This window comes from Malus sylvestris, chromosome 4 (genome assembly GCF_916048215.2).
Source record: "Malus sylvestris chromosome 4, drMalSylv7.2, whole genome shotgun sequence".
NCBI classification, from domain to species: Eukaryota; Viridiplantae; Streptophyta; class Magnoliopsida; order Rosales; family Rosaceae; genus Malus; species Malus sylvestris.
Window position 1 is genome coordinate 12,804,939 of NC_062263.1, and position 14,037 is coordinate 12,818,975.

The 14,037-nt window shown below is 36.3% G+C and overlaps 1 protein-coding gene and 1 non-coding gene across 2 annotated transcripts; both read left to right on the forward strand.

Annotated features, from left to right (window-relative positions):
* The first annotated feature begins 961 nt into the window (after window positions 1–961).
* LOC126617678 (uncharacterized) lies at window positions 962–8,411 on the forward strand. Its single transcript, XM_050285727.1, has 6 exons — window positions 962–1,288; window positions 1,378–1,460; window positions 1,559–1,664; window positions 2,018–2,098; window positions 2,187–2,298; window positions 8,135–8,411. The coding sequence occupies exons 2-6, from the start codon at window positions 1,438–1,440 to the stop codon at window positions 8,263–8,265; spliced, it is 453 nt and encodes a 150-aa protein (XP_050141684.1). The 5' UTR covers window positions 962–1,288; window positions 1,378–1,437; the 3' UTR covers window positions 8,266–8,411.
* On the forward strand, window positions 7,606–7,710 carry LOC126620540 (small nucleolar RNA R71). Its single transcript, XR_007622560.1, has one exon. It is a non-coding gene; the product is annotated as a small nucleolar RNA R71 (small nucleolar RNA).
* Window positions 8,412–14,037: the final 5,626 nt, after the last annotated feature.

Here is a 14,037-nt window from a genome sequence, read left to right on the forward strand (position 1 = left end):
AATTGCCACTTTATTTTGAGACAAAATCTGTTTTTGCTTTGTTAAACATTTCATATTTTGTGCCTCTATAATAAGACAAAGATATATAAACCAAATGCATAGACGGAAGAAAAATCTCATAACAAGTGCCCACATGAATTTTGGATTTCCACCTTCAAATGGATTTACAGCCACATGAAATGTTGATGAATTACTTGAAAATTATAAGCCTAAAACAAAGAATGGAAACATAAAGCAGTAATTTAAATTGTAGCCTAAATTCATCTATTATTCATCATTCATAATTCACACACACAATAATTCAAATTATGCATCAAAATGAAAATTAAACTTACAATCCAAATAGAAGTTACAAACCAAAACAAATAGAAGTTAACAATCCAAATAGAAGTTAAAGTTTCAAACCAAAGGAAAATTGAAACTAAACTTCAAAAGGTAAAATTCATTGATCAATTCTTCAAGTTTAAGATGTCAAAGCTTTTGGATGAGGCATTGAACTTGTAGAAGATTGAGTTTGTGTCAAGCCTATATTACAAACGAAGAAAACATATTAGTAGCAAGAAGAATTAAAGTTGAAAACCATTTAACAAACAAAGAAAATGTATTATAATTTATAAATATGTGTTATATTATAATTATATATTATATAATTTATATAAATTATATATTATATTATATTTTCGGTACTGTATGGTAATACCGTGGTAATGGTATCCATTACCAATACCGTACCACGAACTTTCGGTACGGTACAATACCGTACCATTACCATTGGCACAAAAAATTTGGCACAAAATCGGTATGGCACGGTTGGCAATTCGGTTGGTATGGCAATTTGGCAAAAAAATCCACCCCTACTCTTTATGTCCCTATTTCAAAATAGCTGTCTCGGAATGACAAGAAGGGCTCCAGATTTGTACACGTGTCGCGCATCCGTTTTACCACACATTTTTCTCTCATTTCTCCACCTCTCTTCTCTCTCAGCCGCTCAATCACACACGCGCGCAAGACCTTCTCTCACACAGCAACACAACCACATGCACTCTCCTCTGCAAGAACCCCAAAACCAACGCATCTGCCATGGAAATGGTAGCACATTTGAAGCTTAAATCTGCTTAAAAAGGTAATCTTCGTCCCTGTCCTTGTTGAATATGTGCGCAGTGGATGATTTTATTTATTGAACACTAGCTCATGCTGATCTGCTTCATTTGCGAGGATGTGGATCCGCCGACGAAACCGAGGAAAATGAAAAACAACATGCAAGCAGCTCAGATCCGAGACATAAAGGGTAAAATTACAAGCCTTCATAACTAATCTCTCACTGCATGTCGCATATAAGCTGTATCCGGCATGTGTAAAATCTGTGCATCTTGTCAGTGTGCAAAGGTTGACGATATGGAAGCAGAACACTGACAATGAAAAGGAACACCAGCTACAATGCAGATCTGGTGCCTGCAAAGGTAAAAATCTTGTACTCCGTAGGTTAATGAACCCCATGTTGCAAGAAAATAGCTTCATTACCTCTGCAGGAAATTATAATGGTGTGGTATTTGTGCAGAACACTCGGATCCCTGACAGATCCGAGGGAAATAATTCTCAAACTGAAAATCCACTGCACAAAAAGCAGGACACATCTTGAAAGTCATGAGTTATCGATTATGAAGGTATAAACTCATCTATGCTCTTGTTTCAATGTCATGATTAATTTCGTCCATGGATCTTTGAAAAATGTTAACAAAAAACATATGTATATGCGGGTTTGAACATGAATCGTACTAACAACATACGGACTAACATGTATATGATGAAAGTGGACTTGAAATGCGTGAGACTTAACGAAGACTAAATGACCGCAAAAAAATATGGACCCTAAAACGTAAAGGACCCCAGATCTGATGAACATATAACAAAATGGATACGACCTACAGAAAATATGACTTTCACAATATTGTGTGTTTTAAGTGATACATAACCTGGATCATAAAAGTCATAATATCACCAAGTTGTTTGTTGTGAGCTGTGCAGGAACAAGTTGGTCCCGGAACAAAGGAAGAAAACAGGACAGCTAGGACATCACAGATCCACCGCCCATCCGAAGGTAAAGCGAATCATAGGTTGTAGTGTCTTGATCTGTAAAGATGATGTTTATGTCCCAGCATGGTTTCATTGTGGTGCTCTGTGTGCAGGGTATGCGGATCCATGATAGAGCCCATGGGAAGGAAAGTGAATGGACAAACATCAGCTTCAATAGACAAAACGACACAAGCTTCCAAGAGCCCAGATCAGTGCATCTGGGAGGTAAAATTTCATACCCTTACAAGTTGAATTGTTGTAGATCTGGTAATAATAGTTGTACTCAGTTCTGTGGTGTATGGATCTATGATTTAACTGTGCTTCTCCTCCATGCATTGCAAAACTGAGCTGCAGAAAATTAACTGCTCAAAATTATGTCTTTATGCTGGATCTGCAACAATCACCCTCAAACTTGCATCTGTGAATGACTTTATGTTGACTACTTTAAATTTTCATCATAGTGTAGAAGTGGTTGATGTGAAGGTAGACTTGCTGCTGGGTGCAGGATTCCAGCATAGGATGCGCTTTATTTTCCACGTTCGCAACCTGCAATTAACCAATATGCGTTAAAAAAATAATAATAAAATTAAATTAAATCAACCTGCAATTTTCCATTTTTGAATTTTTCGTTTTTTTTTTAATTTTATTATTATTTTTTTTTGTTTTTGTGTTTTTGTTGAAGAGAAAATCAAATGAAAATTAAAATTAGGAAGGAGTTTAGAAAAATTGGGTTGCCTCCCAATAAGCGCTTTATTTTAAGTCTGTAGTTAGACGTCGCGAAAGTCTGGTGGCTAGATCACTGGTTCTTTCAGAGTCAAAGACTCGTATGCAGTATCAAAGGGTGACTCCACATATGGTTTCAGCATGTGACCATTCACCTTGAATGGGTTGCCTTGAGCTTCATTAGTTATTTCAACTGTCCCATGAGAAAAGACTTTAGTAACTAGATATGGCCTAGTCCAGCGATATTTCAATTTCCCTGGAAACAACTTGAGCCATGAATTGAATAGCAACACCTTTTGCCTTGGCTGAAATTCTTTCCGTAAAATTTGACTATCATGAAACGCCTTAGTTCTTTCCTTGTAGATGCGAGAACTTTCATAAGCACCCTGACGAATTTCCTCCAGCTCATTGAGCTGCAATTTACGTTCCCCAGCTGAGTCATATGAAAAATTTAACTCTTTAATTGCCCAGTAAGCCTTATGCTCAAGCTCCATAGGTAGATGACATGATTTTCCATAAACGAGTCGAAATGGTGACATCCTAATAGGATTTTTATAAGCTGTCCTGTAAGCCCACAATGCATCATTTAATTTTAAACTCCAATCTTTACATGTTGAACCAATTGTTTTCTCTAAAATGCGTTTTAATTCTCTGTTTGAAACTTCAACTTGACCAGATGTCTGTGGATCATAAGGTGTAGCCACACGATGATTAATCCCATATTTTGCCAACAAATTAGCAAATGGTTTATTAATAAAATGCTTCCCCCCATCACTAAGAATAACGCGTGGAATTCCAAAATGTGGAAATATAACCCATTGGAGGAACTTCAGGACCACTGATCCCTGATTAGTTGGTACTGCAATGGCCTCGACCCACTGAGAAACATATTCCACAGCAACTAAAATATAGTGGTTCCCATGAGAAGATGGAAATGGTCCCTTGAAATCAATACCCCAAACATCAAATAGTTCAACAATTAAAATACCTTGTTAGGGCATCTCGTTCCTTTTGGACTGGTTGCCGACTCTTTGACACCTATCGTAAGCCTTGCACCAATTTTGTGCATCTTTAAAAAGTGTAGGCCAAAATAACCCACTTTGCAAAATTTTCTCTGCTGTTCTTTTCTGCCCAAAATGTCCCCCACAAGCAAAATGATGAGCAAACTTTAAAACACTTTCCTGTTTGGCTTCAGGAATACACCTGCGGATAATCTGGTCTGGGCAATACTTAAATAGGTATGGCTCATCCCAGAAATAATGCTTGACATCAGATAAAAACTTCTTTTTCTGCTGAAACGTTAAATGTGGATGCACTACACCTTTAACCAAGTAATTAACAATATCAGCAAACCAAGGTGTTCTGATTTGGACTGCAAATAGTTGTTCATCTGGAAAACTCTCACTTAATGGTAGGGAATCCTCTTCGGAAGCTGTGGGAATAATTAATCTAGATAAATGGTCAGCCACCACATTTTCACTACCCTTTTTATCTCTGATTTCTAAGTCAAACTCTTGCAATAAAAGAATCCAACGAATCAATCGAGGCTTAGCATCTTTTTTAGACAACAAATATTTCAAAGCTGCATGATCTGTATAGACAATCACCTTAGCCCCAACTAAATACGAAAAAAAAATTTCCAATGCAAAAACAACTGCCAACAATTCTTTCTGTGTTGCATAGTTGAGTTGTGCATCATTGAGGGTTTGACTAGCATAATAAATAACTTGGGAAGCTTATCTTTCCGCTGTCCAAGAACTGCTCCCACTACATAATTTGACACGTCACACATCAATTCAAAAGGTAAGCTCCAATTAGGGGCTGCAATAATGGGTGTTGTAGTGAGGAGTGTCTTGAACTTCTTGAAGGCCTCCAAACAAGCCTCATAAAAAAAAAAAGGAGCATCCTTAGCCAATAAATTACACAATGGTCGGCTAATCTTGGAGAAATCCTTGATGAACCATCTATAAAACCCAGCATGGCCAAGAAAAGATCAAACACTCTTAACAGTCGTCGGGGGTGGCAACTTTTCAATTGATCAATTTTAGCCTTATCAACCTCAATACCCCTGTTAGAAATCAAGTGGCCTAGGGTAATTCCCTGCTTAACCATGAAATAACACTTTTCCCAATTTAAAACCAGGTTGGTCTGAATGCATCTTTCAAGAACTAGAGATAAATTCTGCAAACATTGATCAAAAGAATCCCCAAAAACAGAAAAGTCATCCTTAAATACCTCAACGACATGTTCAACTAACCCGGTAAATATGCTCATCATGCAACACTAAAACGTGGCAAGCGCATTGCACAAACCAAAAGGCATTCTTCGATATGCGAAAGTCCCAAAAGGACAAGTAAAGGTTGTCTTCTCTTGATCCTCAAGGGCAACTGGAATCTGGTTATACCCTGAATAGCCATCCAAGAAACAATAAAAAGCACGACCAGCCAACCTTTCCAACATTTGATCGATGAATGGCAATGGAAAATGATCTTTTCTACCATCCGCATTGATCTTTCTATAATCAACACACATACGCCACCCTGTAGTCAAACGAGTAGGCACAAGTTCATTATTATCATTCTTCACAACTGTAATACCAGAACGCTTTGGCACCACTTGAGTTGGACTAATCCACTTACTATCTGAAATAGGATAGATCATCCCAGCATCTAAAAGCTTCATAACTTCATTACGAACAACTTTTTTCATAATTGGATTCAAACGACGTTGAGCGTCAATGGCAGGCTTTACTCCATCCTCCATCAAAATTTTGTGCATACAAATTGTAGGGCTGATCCCTTTAGTGTCAGCTATAGTCCAGCCAATTGCATCTTGATAACTCCTTAAAATGCGCAACAGTTTATCTTTTTTTTTTGATGATAAATCAGCAGCAATAATAACTGGCAGCGAAGAATCTGCACCCAAATAAGCATATTTCAAGTGTTCTGGAAGCACTTTTAACTCCAATTTAGGTGGCTGTACCTTAGAAGTCTGTAACAGTTTTTTGGGTTCCCTCAAACTTTCAAAAACGTGCCTCCAATGTGGGGGTTGAAAAGGAAAACTTTCCAAAGCTGAAACATACTCAAAAACCTCTTCATCTTCTGTATTTTTATTCTCAAACCCATTCAACACATTTAACAATGGATCATATGTCAAACGTGATGTAATTTCAGCATGTAATAAGCTGTCAAGCACATCAACACGCATGCACTCTTGCACATCACCTGGCCTTTTAGTTGCTTCAAATAAACTGAACACAACAGATTGATCTTGCACTCGAAGTGTAAGTGTTCCTGCCTCTACATCAATTAACGTTCTAGCAGTTGCCATGAAAGGACGTCCCAAAATAATTGGTGTTTGCATATCTTCATCCATATCCAAAATCACAAAATCTGCAGGAAGATAGAGATTATGCACTTTAATAATTAGGTTTTCAATGATTCCCCTAGGATAAGCAACTGAACGGTCCGCTAGTTGTAGAATAACTGATGTAGGCTTGATTTCTCCTTGTCTAGTCTCTGAAAAACAGAAAAAGGCATTAAATTAATACTAGCACCCAAATCAATTAAAGCACGTTTAAAAATAAAATTTTCAATTGTGCATGAAATTGTAAAACTCCCTGGATCTTGTTTCTTTGGGGGCAACTTGTGTAGTAGAACAGCGCTGCATTGTTCTGTAAGAATCACTTTTTCAAAATCAACAAGCTTCTTTTTCTTTGTGCAAACATCCTTTAAAAACTTGGCATAAGACGGAATGTTCTTGATGGCATCAATTAACGAAAGATTAATCTGAACCTTAGACAAAGTCTTCATAAAATATGTCAGTTGTTGGTCTTTAACTTTAGGCTTCAACCTTTCGGGATAAGGCATAGGTGGCTCATACACATGATCCGCAACAGTATCTGCACCATTTTCAGAATTGTTCAAGGGCTATTCAGAATCTTTCTGATTGGTAGATTTTTCAACATTTCCCGAATCTGTTTTTGGCTGTGAAGCCACCTGTGAATTTCGAACACTATTTTCAACTCTATTATCAAAACTTTTGCCAAAACGCAAAACTCTAACTGCCTTGCAATCTGCACCTCCCGTTGGATTTGGTTCGGTTTGGCTGGGAAATGTACCCAGTGCCCTTTCTGAAACCTGCAAAGTAATCTGCCCCATCTGTTTTTCCATGTTTTTCATTGCTGCCTGTAGGTTTTAGATTTCTTGCGTGGTAGTATTTGCCAATTTTTGCAACCTCCCAAGTAGCCTTTGGTGCAGTAGGTTGCTGCACCTGCTGTTGAAATTGAGACCTAGAGTGTTGATCTTTGTCCCACTTTATAATAGGATGATCTCTCCAACCTGGGTTGTAGAAATTTTAATACGGGTCATATCGGGGACGCTGAAAATTGTTAAATGCATTAACCTGCTCTGCTGTAAAATCTGGACAAACATCCTTATGTGGGCAACTCATAAAATCATGAGTTATCATGTTGCAAATGCTGCAGGCAGCTTGTAAAGGCTGCTGTACAGCAACTTGTGAACCTGGTATTCTTTGTAATAACATGTCAAATTTTGCATCAAGCCTTTTCTCCATGTTTTCAATTTGTGCTGTAACATATGGAGAACCATTAGACATCTCAAAAACAGACCTAGATTGTGGCTGCCCAACTGCCCACTATTGTGTATCTGCTGCCATTTTTTCAAATAACAAACAAGCCTCTTGTGCATTTTTATCCTTGTACGAACCTCTGCATGAAGCGTTGACAAGAGTTTTTGTAGTCATATTCAACCCTCTAAAAAATATATGCATCTGATCAGTAGTGTTAATACCCGAATGTGGACATTTTCTAATCAACTCTTTGAACCGTTCCCATGCATCATGAAACTCCTCATTTGGCTTTTGGGCAAAAGATAAAATCTGAGTTCTCATGTCAAGAATCTTTGAAGCAGGATAATACTTGTTTAAAAAAAATTTCACTAGGGTGTATGGAAACTCCTCATTTGGCCCAAGTACTAATGCTACCAGATGGGAGTGTGAGGAGCCATCTTCTTGCTTGATCTTTTAGAGTGTATGGAAACAAACGCAGCTTAATAGATTCGGCTGAGAATCCCCTCATTAAAATATTTTTACATCCCATTAAAAATTCTGCAATATGCATGTTTGGATCGTCAGATGATAACCCATGAAATGTAGGTAGAATATTCAACATGTGCTGCTTTATTTCGAATGTAGACCCTTCCTCTACTGCCGGATAAGTAATGCAACTTGGTATATTTATGGTATGGGCTGTTAAAGAATCACCCAAAGGCTGACCTGCCTCTGGAATAACGAATGCCATTTTTCCTTTACTGTGTAGATTCCCAGAAATTGAAGACTGCAGAAAAGTCCCCTGCAGAGAAGGAACCCACTGCAAATTTTGTTCCCGACGTCCTCTCCTTAAAGTTTGCTCAAGTTCTGGATCAATGGAATCAATTTTTGCACTGTTGATCGGGTGCTGACCATGCACAGATTGTTGAAATCTGTACTGTTGCACCGTTATAATCCGTAAAAAATAAAATAAAAACGAAAATTATTTTTTTTTAAAATTTTTTTATATGTATAAACAGCAATAATTATTTGAAAATCTGATTAGTAGGGATTATTTTAAATAATCCCCGGCAAAGGCGCCATTTTCTTGATAGGGATTTTACTACTCATGTGAATGCGAAAAAAACTCCTATAATACTTGCAAGAATCACAAGGTTATTGTCGTATAAACGGATCTCACAAGGTCGTTTTCCACAGGGATTATTAAATAATCCGAAACAAACCAGATTCCAATTAATTATTGTAAAATAGAAGTTTAGGTGATTGATTTTATAATCTGATTAAAATAAAAATGAAATTAATGAATTAAAATAAACAATCTGCAATATTAGAGCTAGAGAGAAAAGAAAACAGTTTTGGGAGAATCAAATTAAGAAAGCACTAGGGTTCCACCATCACCTAGCAATCCTATGAACTTTTACCAATTACTTATGATCTACACATGCCACTTTGAAGGTTAAATTTTCCTAATTCATATTCTACTTGGAACCTCCAACATAGAACGTATATCTAACATGCAACCCGTCCGGACGTTCGGATCAAATCTGAACATGAAAGCCTCATTATGCTTTATGAAAACCCTTTGAAAAACCATGCAATCCTTAAGACGTGGTGTTCATCCTAAGTGAAATTACAATTATTAATCACAAGAAGTCAGCGTCAATTTCAGGGAACATTCCGACCAAAATTGCATCAAATTACTTTTCTAGAGATCGTAATGGTGATCAGGCATTAAGAGAATTAGATAGTTTTTATCCCAGTGATTAACAATTCAAAATATGCATGCAATCAATCATAAGCAATTAAATAAAAATCACATATTCATGCTAAGGCTCAAGGCTTTGCCCTAGCAAAAGAAATTAGTTAAATATTCATAATTGAAATCATAAAAAAAAATATTATTAAGAAAATGATTGAAAACACCTTCAAGTAGAAAATCTCCAAAACCCTAGCAATTCTCTATGTCTCCAAAATTGCATAAAATAAAGCATCCCAAAAACTGTTGACGGCCAAGCAATATATTTGCTAAACCACCACACAAACCCGAATCCCCCATAAAAAAACATAATCCTAAATTAAATGGTAAAATTCGCCTAAAATCTGAACAGCCACGTTTTGGACCCATAAGCTGCTCCAAAACTGGCCCAATATAGCTGGATTTGATGTTTGGAATATTCTGAACACTTCTCCAGAAGGCCACGAACCCATCCGAGGTCATCTTGGGCTCCAAAAACGAAATTTAAGCCCAAAAACGTCATTTTCCAGCACTGCGCACTGCTTCTTTATTCCATCGCCAGAAAATAACCGCTTGGTGAAAAAATCCCAAATTTTGATATGATCAAGCTAAGTGACTCCCGAACGTCCTCCAACTGAAATTACTCCAAAATTCGTCCGTTTGGTCCTGTTTTTCTCAAGAGGAAGTCGGAAGTCCTATATTGAAAATACAATTCTAAGTATCAAAAGTCTTCCAAAATATTAACCAAAATATACTAAGATTAGGGTAAAATATATAATATTAAATCTACTCATCACTATCCATACCCTTGTTCTTAAAGTATAGTGGAGCATGACTTAGAGGGAATTCCTTTTGATCAACATTATGCAGAGAAACAATTGTGGGGGAAGCAAAAAAAAAATGTGAAAAAGAAAAGAAAAAAGAAAGGAAATGTGTTCTAAATAAGTGAGAATGAACTCACAAGTATTGGTTGTTGAAGAAGGGTCTAAAAGTTTGAATTCGGCCCTAAATATTGTGTGAATCTTCCCCTTGTGTTTAGAGTTAGTTGCTGCATTCAGAAGTTGAATTCTAAATGTTGATTTCATTACTTTGCTTACTATTGCTTTAAGAACCTTTGTTTATCCTTGACCTTTCTTTGTTAGCCAATACCCTTAGCCCCATTACAACCCTTAGACTTCTATCTTGGTTGTTATGTGTTTCAATATGTGGAGTTTGAAATTGGTACGAGCATATGGAATCCTTGGTTCTCGCTTCTAAGTAGTGGCATTCCGTTCATGAGATCATATATATACATGCATTAATAATTCCAGAAAGTGCCTTCTTTGATTATAACATATGTAAGTGCTAGTCTACATATTTCCATCAATCTTCTCACATATACCTAGTATAGGGAGTGTAGTCAGAAAATCTGTGTGAAAATAGAGAGTATATCCGGTGAGGAATTGAGGGAATTCTCTAAGGCATGTTACTACATTCAAAATGTTGTTTTAATTGATTAAATATGAGCTAGTGAGTGGTGACTGTGATTAAGTATGAGCTCGAGGGTAAGGATAGCTAAAATCTATGTGTGTGGTGATTTTTAATGTGTCATGTTTCATTGGAAATCCCTGAGGCAAACATTGGAAGGTCTATGTTATGTTTTGTTTGTTTTGTTTTCCTCAAGGACTAGCAAAAGCTAAGTGTGGGGGAATTTGATAGGAGCATATTTATGCGACTTAGTTAGCTTGTTTTCTTGCATTTTCATAGCTAGTTTCTGTTTATTATAGTGATTTAAGCTATTTTTGTGTGTTTGTAGGTCCAAATGACAAAGTTGGCAAGAAAGTGCAATTTGGAGCATTTTGAAGTAGTTTTGGGCATCAAATAGATAGCTTATGAGTGAAGCAAGATGGATGGACGAATTTGAAGACGAAAGATGTCAAGGAATGTGCTAAAGAGTTGAAGAAATAAATCCAAGACAAAGAAGATAAGGAATCAGCTCAAAAGAATGAACATTACCCAAAACCTTATATAACCTTATCTTATCTTATCATTTCCTAATCTAGCCTTATCTTATCTTATCTTATTCAAATCAGTTTGTGCCTTAATTCTAGCCATTTATAAGGGATAATTATGCAGTTAAAATACATATTTCAGATTCTAGAACCTTTATCCCTTATGTGCCGCATATATGCCCTCTCCTTGGTGATTTAGGAATTGTAATCCTTCTCTAAACCCATGCCATGTATCCTTGTCCCTTTAGGTTCATAAATTTATGCTGAAACATCCTTTCTAGAAGCTTTAAAACCTTCCGCACCTTTCTAGCATAAATTCCCTTTGGTTTATGATTGTTTGAACCCATTCCACTTGGGTTTTGGTTACACAATCCTATTCCCACTCAGCCTTATGTCGTGCCTAGCCTATAAATACATCATTCTGCCGCACAAATCAAATCACCACCCTCCACATAATTCGACATCACCATCTACCATACAATTCACGCCAAAACACAGAAATTCATCAAGTGCTTGCAAGGAAGGAAGAAAGAGCTTTGTGCCGTGGCTTGCAATCCAAGGAGGGTTCGAAATCTGCCATTGGAGTTGCTGGGACGTTCCTCGTTCTTTCTATCCCTAGATTTGTTTCAATGTTTGTTTTAATTTGGTTTTATGTTTTCAAAGGCATGAGGAACTAATTTCTTTATAGTTGGAGGTGAATTCGAAGCCATGATTATATTCTTTATATGAATTGATTACATTCAGTTATTGTTTCTTGAGTCTTGAATGTGATTTTCTTATCTGAGTTATCAAAACTTGTTTATGTATGTTGATTGAAGATGCACACTTAATTTGCATGCATGAACTTGATGCTAGAGTATAAGGGAGTTTCACCTAATCGTTATGAATTTATATTCACAAGTAGTAAAAGTCACTAGTCATGATTGTGTTAAGTAAGTCCTAGGCAGAAGTATCATGCTTTCATTGTTACAAATGCCTCGTCAATGCTTATGGTTTTCAAGGAACTTAATGACCTTTGATATGTCTTTCTATCATGCTTTCCATAGTTAGGGGACTTGAGGAGGATAATTTGGTTGTGATGCATATTCCATCCAATTCAATGAATTAAGGAAAATCTGATGGTTAATTTGTGCTATCACGGTTAACTTGGGGTGTTGTCATTCATGGTTTAAAAGAATAATAACTGGAAATTGGTTTGTATGCATATGTCATGTGTGGAGAAGGACCCTCTAACTAGCCTTTCACCCTTTTCAATTCACCAAAATCGTTTTTATAAAGTGTTTTATGCAAATTTTCTGTTTTAAGTTTTAAATTCGTTAAATTCATCAAAAACAATTCCCCTTTCATTGAGTCTTATTAGTTGAGTCATAATCTATTTTCTTTCAGTCTTTTGAGTCAAGTTAAGTTTTATTTTCGTCCAAATCACTTGTTAGGTCTAGAATTGAGTCTTTTTTATTGTTTGTTGTTGTTTTGAGTGTTATGAGTCAGTTTTGAGTTTATAGAGTCTAGTTTAGTGTTTTTGAGTCTTATTTGTGTTGATTAGCATCCCTAGTTAATCTCCGGTCTAGAACGATCCCTACTTGCTTAATACTACAATTAAATGTTTAATAGTGTTTAATTTGTGTGTTAAGTTAAATTTCACACCAATGTGTCATGTGTGGAGAAGGACCCTCTAGCTAGCCATTCACCTCTTAAAAACACCCCAATTTCATATTACATTTAGTTAATTTCTGCAAGTAACTTAGTTAGGTTTTAAATTCGTCAAAAAACCAACCCCCCCCCTTTATATTTTGTGTCTTTAGGTTAGAATCTGTCCAAATTGGTGTCCTTTTAATGTTTTGTGTCTTTTTAGTTTAGAATTCGTCCAAAGTCATCTTTTGTGTTAGTTTGGAGTCAATTTGTTTGTTTTGTGTAGTTTTTAGTAGTTTGAGTCAGTTTTGAGTCATAAGAGTCTAGTTTAGTGTTTTTAAGTCTAGTTAAGTAAAATTGAGTCTAATTTGAGTAGATTAGCAGTCCCTCCTAATCCCCAGCCTAGAACGATCCCTATTTATCCATACTACAATTGTCAAAAAGAGGGTTTAATTTGTGTGCTAGTTTAATTTCACATCATGTTCAATGTCTTTGTTAATTTTTCTTTCCTTTGTCTCAAATTACTTTGCTGCTTATGTGAAAATATTGCCAAGGGATTGCGGTGAAGAGTATATTATTTTCAACAGTTTGTTACCACTAAAAGCATTTTACATTAGATATCATTTCTATATACCCAGAGCAGAATGGCTTAGCTGAGAGAAACAATAGGCATGTTACAGGGACATCAATTACCCTTCTAGAAAAAGCTTCTTTACCTTCAAAATTTTGGTTTCATGCCTGTGCCACTGCCACATTTCTCATAAACAGAATGCCTACACTTGTTTTACATATGAACTCTCATTTTGAATTGTTGTATAACTCTCCACCTAGGCTTGAACATTTAAAAGAATTTTTGGCTGTCTGTATTATTCATCCATGAAACCATACAGAGCTAACAAGCTTGAACCTAAAAGCACTGAATGTATTTTTCTGAAGTATGCTACATAATATAAGGGATATATATGTTTTTTTTCTCAAAGGTCATCAACTGCTTGTATCCGACATGTGCTGTTTGATGAAAGCAAGTTCAGTTCTCTCACTGATACTTTGTTTCCACCATCTAAGTGTTCTTCTATTTCATGTCACTCTTAGACCTCAGCTTGTTACTCAGTCTAGCTCACTCCAACACAATAGTTCTAGTGATCTTTTCTCTCATTCAAGCAGTCCAAGTTCTCATACAGAAGCCATACCCTCTATGTATTTAGAAGACAATCCAAATACTACAATTTCTTAGGTTGATGATCTTCAACCAGTTTATATTATTTCTCAAAATTGTCATCCAATGCAAACTAGATCCAAGTCTGGGATTTCTAAGAA